The 10,713-nt window shown below is 42.8% G+C and overlaps 1 protein-coding gene across 1 annotated transcript in view; it reads right to left on the bottom strand.

Moving 5' to 3' along the window:
* Window positions 1-237: 237 nt before the first annotated feature.
* PITPNA (phosphatidylinositol transfer protein alpha) overlaps window positions 238-10,713 on the bottom strand; it is a 42,860-nt gene continuing 32,384 nt past the window's right edge. Inside the window, exons 11-12 of the mRNA XM_077851800.1 lie at window positions 3,906-3,974; window positions 238-2,899 (exon numbers count right to left, since the gene is read on the bottom strand). Of these exons, the coding sequence (XP_077707926.1) occupies window positions 3,930-3,974 (45 nt within the window). The 3' untranslated portion in view covers window positions 238-2,899; window positions 3,906-3,929. The remainder of the gene's footprint in view (window positions 2,900-3,905; window positions 3,975-10,713) is intronic.

The following is a 10,713-nucleotide window of genomic DNA, read 5'->3' as shown; positions in this document are numbered from 1 at the left end:
CAAAAAGGAAATCTGCCAATAGAAAATGGCCGAATTCCTTTCAGATATGGATGTCTGCATAAGTAAAACGACAAGGGGATGTTTTAATTTATAGAAACTGACCTGTAAAAAAATTTGGGGAGATATGTTCTACTTTTTCCTAATTCTGGTAAAATGGAGGACAGCAGCAAGACTTTGAGGATATCTAAGTTGTAAAACGGACATAAGGACATCACCAATAAGCTGGACTCCAGAAAGCTCTGTCTAGGATTTTATTAGACTGCTTTTTCCCCCAATATACCTGTTTTGGAAGATTGAGACAAAAAGGCACGAACTCACATTAAATTAACAAGGTAATCTAATCAGTTCTACAAAGTGTATTTTGTAAAAGAAGTAGCACTAGGAACCAACCAAAATAAGTCAGGGAGTCCCGGCAGGGACTGTAAGAGAACTTGGGAAGATATACACATGCCCACAATACTGGCCCTGTCCCTGACCTCTCTCTGTGAGAGAAGGCCAGACCCCAGCACCGCCCCTCCTTACCCCTTACAGAGGCGCTGCTGCTTCAAACTGCGACTCCGACACTGGAAATCTGATGGAAGCAGCTGGTCTGAAGGGGCATAGCACGACCTCAAGTACTACCCCTGGAGTTGAGCCTTTCATCATAAACCTCTCTGGGTGCTAGTCAGTGCTAGTCAGGATGTGGGTGAGAAGGTAAGGGGGATACTTAAAAGAAGCCAACACTGTTGCTCAGCAGCAATACTATCCGTGGGGATAGAAGAGACCAGGGATACCCCTTCTTATGTTCCTGTGGGCTGGAGCCCCAGATCCAGCTGACCTCAGGAAATTCTAGCTCTGCTCATGTGGATGCTTTCAAACTGGGGCAACAGATGGAGATGGGAGAAGCCAGAGAAAAGCCAGATAAAAAGCAAGCCCCCACCAGAGTTGGAGTGGTATGTGTGGATCTCAGAGAACAGCTGAAGCAAGGAGACTTAACACTTGCTGACCCTCAAACCACATAACTGGTTAGAACATCACAGTTCATTTCTCCCAGGTTATCCCCCTTTGAACTTAGTTGATGAATGAAGAAGGGAACACTTTAAGCACAAATATAATTATACCTAATAGAGAGCTTGTAGGAAAACATTTACATTTTTCTCCAATAGGAATGCTTCGCTTTCCCAAATAGATGCTACCAGCAGCTGGGAATCCTAAGAACCAACTGAACTGCCCCAGATCCATTACTATAGGCCCTGCAAGGTGAGGAGACTGGAAGGAAGGTGTAACAGGACATTTCCTAGTCCCAAAGAGGACTCAATGAAGGTAGGAGATGACCACACTGAGGGGTCTGAGTCTGTCCACTGTTGCCCCAAGAGGGTCACAGGGAAGCATCCATTAGGATGCCACAGGTGCCATCCTATGAAACACTCCCTTATTGCACTTAGAAATCAGTAAGGCAAAACAAACTGACAACAACATAAGGATAAATGGTCCCATCCTACTTCTCGCTCCCTCAACACAGATTTGGTCTCTTAACCAGCCACTGCACGAAGACTAGAATGGGCTTGGATCACAACACACTGGGCTAACATACTTCACAAGGCTTGGGAAATGTCAGGTGACACCGGAGTTATCTCTGATTTTTCTGCTGGGAAGGCATACTTGGGTTCTGCCAACTTGTACACAACTGTGAAACACTGAGTAGCTTCTACCTCCCCTGGAGTCTGGACTTTTTCACAGGCCTCCTTTGGTAGAGTTCTAGACTATGATAGCTGCTTGCTTCTGACTTTTGATTGTCCAGGACAGAACTCAGCATGGGGGTGGGATGAGCTGAGTTCCTGATCCCCAAATTCCTTTCCAGCAACTGGAGACAAGGGGAACATGTTCTGCTGGGGAAAAGCTTTTTGCATGCTTATTTTGTGCAGCATGAAAAGATCAGGACCCTTGTGTCCTAACCGGCCTCAAAGGCAGAGGACAGGAATCTAAGAAAGCACACAGAAAAGAGGATTATTGCTGAGTGACAGCACCAGCCCAAAAGGGAAGAGGAGCATGGACATATAGAGCTCCTCCAGTGGTGGGTGGGGGAGAGGAGGGGCAGACTAATTAGTACATATGGGGCTGACTCAACTCTAAGGGCCACACTGGACAGGTCTCTCCAGATGGAGAACTGACCCAGGCCTACTGTGGACTCTGCAAGGTTCAGACAGAGTGGGCAACAGGAGGGCCAAGAAACCACAGGTGTCTCCATAAGACTAGTGACCAGAGATGCAATGCCTGGGGCAGGGGTTATCTGTATTTGTTAAATTTTTAAAACAGACTGGCTGGCCCTGGGTACTAGGCACCTCCTTGGTGCCTACGGCTCATTAACAATGGGTTACTGAGAGCAGAGATCAGAGTTATGAAGCCACACTGCTGTTCTGTGGAACTGGAGGAAAAAACTGTATTTCTAACTCATCTCTCCCCAGGTGAGCACTCAAAATTGCAAAGATCTGTCCATGAAGCAAAATACCTCAGTTTATCCCAAGGTTGAAAACAAATGAACTTAAATCATTTAAATCACCACATCACAAAAGGCAGCTATTTTGAAAGACTAAAAATGTCACTTGGAAATAAAGGAAGGGGTGCTGGGGGTGGGGGGACACACAGAAATGGGTTGAGAACAAAATGGTTGGAGAGGGAGGAGCTGTAAATACAGCAACCTACACGCCATACATCTCAGAGGAGCAGGCTCCTGCACACACGGGCTTCATAATACCAGACGGTCTATTTGTTCACAATATTACAGGGCATCTAGAATTAGCTACAGTAAGGGATCGAAAGTTGCCTGAAGAATGGGCACAGAAAGGCTGCGTCCGAAGATGGCCTGTCACTCGGGAGGGTGGAGCTGCTGGGCCTTCCTGTTGACCACTGTCTTGCAAAACTAGAAGAAAAATACAATTATTAAGGAAGCAACAGAGGAAAATAGAAACACACTATAAATCATCATTGATGGAGGAATTTCAAAAGGCGGAAAGATGCCATTTGGGGGTCAGGGGAGGAAACAAGGTCCAAGCCGGTGGCATTGCAGCAATCCAGTTAATTCTGCCTTATCTCCCAGAATTTCTCAAGCACAAGAGGCAAGGAGAGCGGGCCGAGGTTTGCATTACTGCCGGTAGGACCCCAGGCCTCCTCAGCTCCGTAGTATTAGAGGACCACGAGATTTTACTTGATAAAAAAATTTTCTCTCAGAGCTTAATAGGAATTAGGGCCAAGTTTTTAATTCCATGACCCAGCCCACTGTGAGCTGCTGGAATACCAGCAAGCCTAGAGGTAGGCAGGGTACTGAGAGCTAAGAGGATGGGGCTTGTAAAAGAGTGGCAGCATGAAACAGGAACAATGTCTGAAAGACGCTGCCTCTGATGAGGATACCTACTTAGTACGGGATCAGGAGCTTTAAAGAGGAAGGCAATGAAGCACGAGACACAATGATGAACCCTAGGAAAAGCTGTCTGGCCAGCAGAATTTCCAAGGGCAGGGCAGCGAATGCTGGCAGCTGGGAGCCAGGAACTAGCTCTGGCACAGGGCTATAGGGAGTACCCTGAATGCCAACTTCAACCTGAAATGGCTCTGGTTACGAGAGGAAGAATTAGTTGCAGTTAAGCTTCAGTTCTGTGTCTACTGCCCTAACCCAGCCCCACTTCTCACCACTGAGTCTATGTGTCTGGGCAGTTCCTTCTAAAATCACATGTCCCTGAAATGTTCTAATAGTCACAACATCTTTCAATGGAAGCCTAAGAGCTGTTTAGTATGGCAGTCCTCACTATTAATGGAGGATAGGACGAGGAAGGAAGCGAGTTTCCTGACTCCATAGTGAGTTGCTAAGGCCCTGAGGACCCAAACAAATTTTTACGTCAAAGGAGATGCAAAGGGACAGATTCAGTACATACAGTGCAGAAGGGGGAGGGGTGCCTTTAGTCATCCGCAGTCATTCCTTTCACTGGGTCCTTTTGTCTCATCTGGAACAGAAAAAAACCAGGAAAAACTGAAGGCTCTCACTGCTGATGGAACTCCAACACAAATACATTCTGCCTTCTCTTCAGTCCTTAAAGAGGGTGGAGCATTTTTTGTGCACAAAGCAAATCAGAAGAGTAGAATTCTGCAACATAGCCAAAGCCATGCCATTTATAGCTCCATGTCACTGGTTCCACCGTCCATGATTTCTGTTCCTCTCCCTGCATCCCAGTGCTGGGGTGCGGCTCTTAAGCTCCTCTCTTCATTGATTCATTCATTCATTCATTCATTCAACAAATACCTATGAAGCAACTCTTTTGTGCTAGGAACTGCACAAAACTGCTTCAGGCCTGAGAATTTGGCAGTGAACCAAAACAGACCAGGTCTCTCCTTCTGGTGCTTAACACTCTGGGGTGAAGCAGGGGAGAACAAACAAGTATATGTCAGGTAGGGCTGAGGACTGCTGAGATGGAGAATGACCCTGGGGAAATGGGCTGTGGAGAAAGCCTCTCTGATAACTGAGGTTGAGTAGAGACCCAAAGAAGTGGGGGAAAGTCCTGTGGCTTTCCAGAGAGAGCATTGGGGAGAAGTGGTCCAGGCGGCAGGAACAGCGATTCCCTTTCCTGGGCTCTACTGAGAGGCTCCGCAGTCAATCAGGTGGGCAGAGGGTGGCACAAGAAGGAAGGGGCTGAAAGTGCAGGGGGCGTAGATCTCAGCTTAGCAGAAGTGCGAGGCTGCTAGAAAACAGGATGGGGTCTTCTCTGGAAGCCCTGAGTGGCCCCTGTCAACTGCACCTTCCAAGCAAAAGTGGACACAACTTGTGGGGATACCGTGGAAGTGATCTCTCTCAAGTCCTTTCCAATTTGAAAGTTCCATTCTGTTTGCAGAATGCCTATAATGTGTATTTTAACTTCCCATTAGATATTTCGTCACTATGCATGAGTTTTTCTGCTCGACTTTCATTCTTTCTTCATTCAACAAATTTTAAGCACCTCAGGGAATGACCTCTGGAATCAAACTCCCTGGACTGTATTCTGGTGCCATGACAAAGTGTGTGACCCTGAGCAAGTGACTTCACTGCACTCTAAGCCTCAGTCTTTTATAATAATAAAACAGAGACAATAAAAGTACCTATGTAAGTGGTTGTTGATGATTAAATAAAGATATTTGTGGAGAGTACTTAGCAAAGCTGAGTGCTTGGCATGGAGTATGCACTCAGGCCATGTTTATGTGCTGTTTCTGCAACATCCTGCAGCAGAGGGGATGTGTGTGTCCCACAAGCTCTGAAGAACCTGGACTTCTACGCCACCTTCCTCCTCAGAGTTCTGTTTTGGTCACTAAAACTTTAATATTTCCCCATTTTGCAGAGATTCTACCTCAGAAGCAGTAGTTCTCCACTAGGAAATATTTTCAAAATACTCTTCCCGCCATATTTCAAACTCCTGTTCATTGTTCACACTCCCTGTTTCCCCCCCAACTATTATAATCAGTGAGTCCGTGTGGAACCTGGGCATGGTAAAAAAAAAAAAAAAAAAATTCTCCTGCTCCTCCCCAGAGGTTCCCATATTCTCTCCCTATTGACAGCTTTTATCAGAATTACATCAAATATCTTAGCTTGGTCTTTTAGGCCAGAGTTTCCTACTTGAGCAAAATAATTGCCCAAGCTACTTGTAGATTCTTGGGCCTCAGATCTGATAGGTCAGAATCTATAGGAGACAGACAGACATTGAGTCATAAAATCAGTTTTTTTTTTTTAAGATTTTATTTATATATTCATGAGAGACACAGAGAAGACAGAGACAAGGGCAGAGGGAGAAGCAGGTTCCTTGCAGGGAGCCCAATGTGGGATTCAATCCCCAGACCTCAGGTTCACACCCTGAGCCAAAGGCAGACACTCAACGGCTGAGCCACCCAGGTGTCCCAATAAAATCAGTCTTATAAGGCTCACTTTTCCTCATCCCCAGCAAAGATCCACTGTGTCCAACAGGAAGGTCTATTTGCTGACACCAAGCCAGTATGTGCTCATTCCTAGCTCCACCTGTAGATCTAAACTCACTTTCATGAATATCTTTAAGTTTTTAAAAAATTCACTAAGTCATCTCTACCCTCAATGTGGGGCTCGAACTCACAACCCTGAGATCAAGAGTTGCACGTTCCTCCAATTGAGCCAGCTAGGCACCCCACGAATGATAACTTTTGATTTTTATTTTTCCTCTAATTTCAGTTATTAATTAATGTCCATTAATATATTACTTTACAGGAGTTTAACAAATTCAAGATTTTTCAATGTGACAAATCTGTTAAGGATAAAGGCATTGTCCTATTTTAATTTTATTTATTTTTCTTTATTTTTTTATTTTTAAAGAAATTTTTTATTTTTAAAAGTTTATTTATTTATTCATGAGAGATGCACAGAGAGAGGCAGAGTCATAGGCAGAAGGAAAAGCAGGCTCCCTGTGGGAAGCCTGATACAGAACTCAATCCCAGGACCGTGGGATCACAACCTGAGCCAAAGGCAGATGTTCAACCACTGAACCACCCAGGTCCCTCTTTATTTTAAATATTTTATTTGAAAGCAATGTGTATACCCAACGTGGGACTCAAACTCAGAACCCTGAGATCAAGAGTCACACACTCAAACTGAGGCAGCCAGGCTCCCCCTGCACTGTCATATTTTTAAAAAGACAAAACATTTACCTTGTAATGCTAGGTTGGAATTGGAAGTATTTGTGTGAACATAGTATGCAAGACAGAGGGACAAATAACCATAGATGTAAAAGTACCCCAACTCTGCCTATGAGAAGGCCTGGGAGCAGCAGCACCCCAACAGTCAGGAATACACCTTGCATCCTTCATTGAAAGGAGCCAAGGCTCCTTAGAAATATAGCTGGTCCTGGGGCTCTGTCACGGAAAGACAAAGATGAGCCTGTGATACCCTGTTGTGCCTCAGGTGGGCAGAGGTAACCTCACCAGTAACTGGACAGAAAGACCACTGGAATACAATGAAAGGATACCGAATATCTGCAACATTCTGGCCTAACATATATAAACTGGATCTAATCACACAGAATCACTGGACAAACCCAAACTGAAAGACATTCTACAGAATAACTTGCCTTTAACCTTCAAAAGCATCAAGCACCAGGAAAACAGGCATTGAGCCAGATTGAGACACTGAAGGGTACAGTGTGGGGCTCTTGAGCTCTATCCTCTGCTTCAGGGAATGGGATCTCTGGACCAAGGTGTATCTAGGAATTTTTGTATTCCTGTTTTCTGTAGGTTTGAAATTCTTTTCAGAAGAAATTTTTTTTAAAAATTGAAGTACAGGGATCCCTGGGTGGTGCAGCGGTTTGGCGCCTGCCTTTGGCCCAGGGCGCGATCTTGGAGACCCGGGATCGAATCCCACGTCGGGCTCCCGATGCATGGAGCCTGCTTCTCTCTCTGCCTGTGTGTCTGCCTCTCTCTCTCTGTGTGACTATCATAAATAAATAAAAAATTTAAAAAAATATTTAAAAAAAATTGAAGTACAGCTGATGTGCAACATTAAGTCAGTTTCAGTGTACATGTAGTGATTTGATAATTAGAAACGTTAGGAAATCCTCGCCGCATAAGTGTAGTTGCATCCAGTCACCATACAGAGTTATTACACTACTGTTGACTGTTATTCCCTGAGCTGTACTTTTCATCCTGTGACTTGTTTTACTTTTTTTTAAGATTTTATTTTTTTTTCAATTCATGAGAGACACGAGAAAGAGAGGCAGAGACATAGGCAGAGGGAGAAGCAGGCTCCTTGCAGGGAGCCCGATGTGGGACTCGATCCCGGGACTCCAGGATCACACCCTGAGCCGAAGGCAGATGCTTAACCACTGAGCCATCCAGGCATCCCTAGTGCTTTTTTTTTTATATATATATAACTGAAAGTTCATACATCGTAATCCCCTTCACTTATTTCACCCACCCCTTTCCCACCTCCTCTCTGAGAACCACCAGTTTGTTCTCTGTATTTATGAGTCTGTTTCTGCTTCTCATTTGTTTGTTCATTTGTTTTGTCTTTTAGATTTCAGATATAAGTGAGATTATATGGTATTTGTCTTTTTCTGACTTATTTCACTTAGTATCACACCTTTTAGGGTCCATCCATACTGTCATAGTATAAGATTTCATTCTTTTTTATGGCTGATACACCATAACACACACCCCATCTTCTTTATCCATTTATCTATTGATGGACACTTAGGTTGTTTCTGTATCTAGGCTCAAAATATATTTTTTTTAAAATACAAAAATGTGCTCATTAAATGTTTGCTTGTTAATGAACCATTCACAGGGATGCCCGGGTGGCTCAGTTGTTGAGCATCTGCCTTTGGCTCAGGGCGTGATTCCAGGGTCCTGGGATTGAGTCCTGCCTCAGGCTCCCTATAGGGAGCCCGCTTCTCCCTCTGCCTGTATCTCTGCCTCTTTCTCTGTGTCTCTCATGAATGAGTGAATAAATAAATACATTTTAAAAAATATCATAGAGAAAAATGACCATTCACATAAACTTTTAATTTCAGAGAAGCTGAGATTTAATATAGGGAAGCAAAGCTCCTTGGGCCTCAACCAGATCCATGTATACTATAAAAGCTTACTGCCTTGTTTTAATTTACTAGCCCAAAGCCAGGTCCCGTTTGCTACTGCTTAAGATACAACTTCCTATCAGGGAAGCTAATAGCTTCCCCTACTCACAGAGACAAGGTCACTTCAGAGGTTGCCACAGAAATAAAAATACATTATTTCATTCTTATCATGAAATATTCTAAGAATGCTTATTTCCTATTTCCTGGGGCCTATATGACACCATGAGATTTTATCTGATGTTTGTTCCTCAGATCAAGCTACTGCAGGCTATGTATATACATATAGTCAAGGAATATGAAAATAGAAACTCTAATCTTGGTTTGTTTGTTTTTTGCTGATTTTCTCTAGGGAATAAGGCCAGGGGTTGGAAGAAAGGGACTTTTATTCAACTAGTTTTATTTATTTACATGGACTTCCATTTTTTTGCTTTTCTATATATTTTTTAAGGATTTTGTTTATTTTTTTAAAAATATTTTATTGTTTTTAAAGAAATCTCTACACCCAACATGGAGCTCAAACTCACAACCCCAAGATCAAGAGTTGCATGCTCTAGTAAATAAGCCAGCCAAGTGCCCCTATTTTTCTATAGCTTTCGAACATTGTTTTTATTATTAAGTATGAAATAGTCCTTTGATTAAAACAAAAACAAAAACAAACTAGTGGGGCACCTGGGTGGCTCAGTGGTTGAGCATCAGCCTTCAGTTCAGGGCGTGATCCCAGGGTCCTGGGACTGAGTCCCACATCGGGTTCCCCACAGGAGGCCTGCTTCTCCCTCTGCCTATGTCTCTGCTTATCTCTGTCTCTCACAAATAAATAAATAAAATCTTAAAAAAAAAAAAAAAACAAAACACCTAGTAAAAGTATCAATGTCATTATCCCGGTAATGATGCTGTTAGTTTAGCAATATGTTTGCCATTGGGAGAAGTGGATCTCTGTGCATTATTTCTTATAACTCCATGTAAATCTTACAATCATTTCAAAATAAAAAGTTCAAAAAAAAAATAAAGCTAGTAAAAAAAAAATCAGTTTAAGGCACTGAAAAGCAACCACAGACCAAACATTCCTGAAGGAACAGATATGAGTCACAAGCAGAATTGTTTTTAGAACCTCCTTAAAAAGCCCTTTGGAAAAGAAATTTGGTAATAAATAATAAGAGTCTTAAATTCTCTAATTCCACTTGTAGGAATTTATTCTAAGGAAATAATCTTAATCCAAATCCAAATAGTAATCCCAAAAACTGAGTGCACAAAAATTTTCATTACAGCATTATTTGTAGCAGTGAGCACCTGGAAACATGAAGGAAAATCCATTATAGGGCAATGAAAGAATACAGAGCAATATGTATACTGTAGTCAGAAACATGTATCTGAAGAAACTCAGTGGGAAACTTTGTATTTGTTATGATCTTATATATTTGTTTAGAGGAAAAAGTAGGATATACATTTGGCCCATATAGTATGACCATAACTAAGTAAAATAAAAGTGTGTAGAAAGACTTAAAAATGTTTTAGAGCTTGTCTTTAAAGGTTTTATTTATGTATTTTATTTGAGAGAGAGAGAACGCGTGTGTACCATCAAGTAGGGGGAGAGGCAGAAGCAGAGGGACAGAATCTCAAGCAGACTGTGTTGAACAAAGAGCCTGATGCTGGGGCTCAATCCCACGACCCTGAGACCACGAAACCTGAGTTGAATGCCAAGAGTCAGACGCTCAACCGTCTGAGCAACCCAGGTGCCCCTAGAGGTTGTTTTAAACACTCAGAGTACAAGTGATTTCTTTCTGCTTTTCACTACTAAAAAAAAAAAAAAAAAAAAAGTTTAATGTTTATATATTACCTTAATATTGAAAAATGATACTGTACCTAAAAAGAAAATAAAGTTACTTCCATATTTCAAGGCGTTGGCTAATGTTCCAGGTGATCTGCCCTGGGGTTAGTCACTGTTGAGCAGATGAAGGAGAATTTAGAATCCACAAAACAACATCACCCTCCAAATACAGGGATCCCTCAGCCTCAAGAGACTGAGCTAGCTCTGCCCTCTGCATGTGCTACTGGAATCTCACTCTCTGCTCTCCTGTGGCCTGGCACTGAGTGGTTTCTCTTTATCAGCTTAATTCTCCAAACTTCTATC

The sequence above is a fragment of the Canis aureus genome, chromosome 16, assembly GCF_053574225.1.
Source record: "Canis aureus isolate CA01 chromosome 16, VMU_Caureus_v.1.0, whole genome shotgun sequence".
Taxonomy (NCBI): Eukaryota; Metazoa; Chordata; class Mammalia; order Carnivora; family Canidae; genus Canis; species Canis aureus.
The sequence above is the reverse complement of the archived record's forward strand: the minus strand, read 5'-3'. Positions and strand labels throughout refer to the sequence as shown.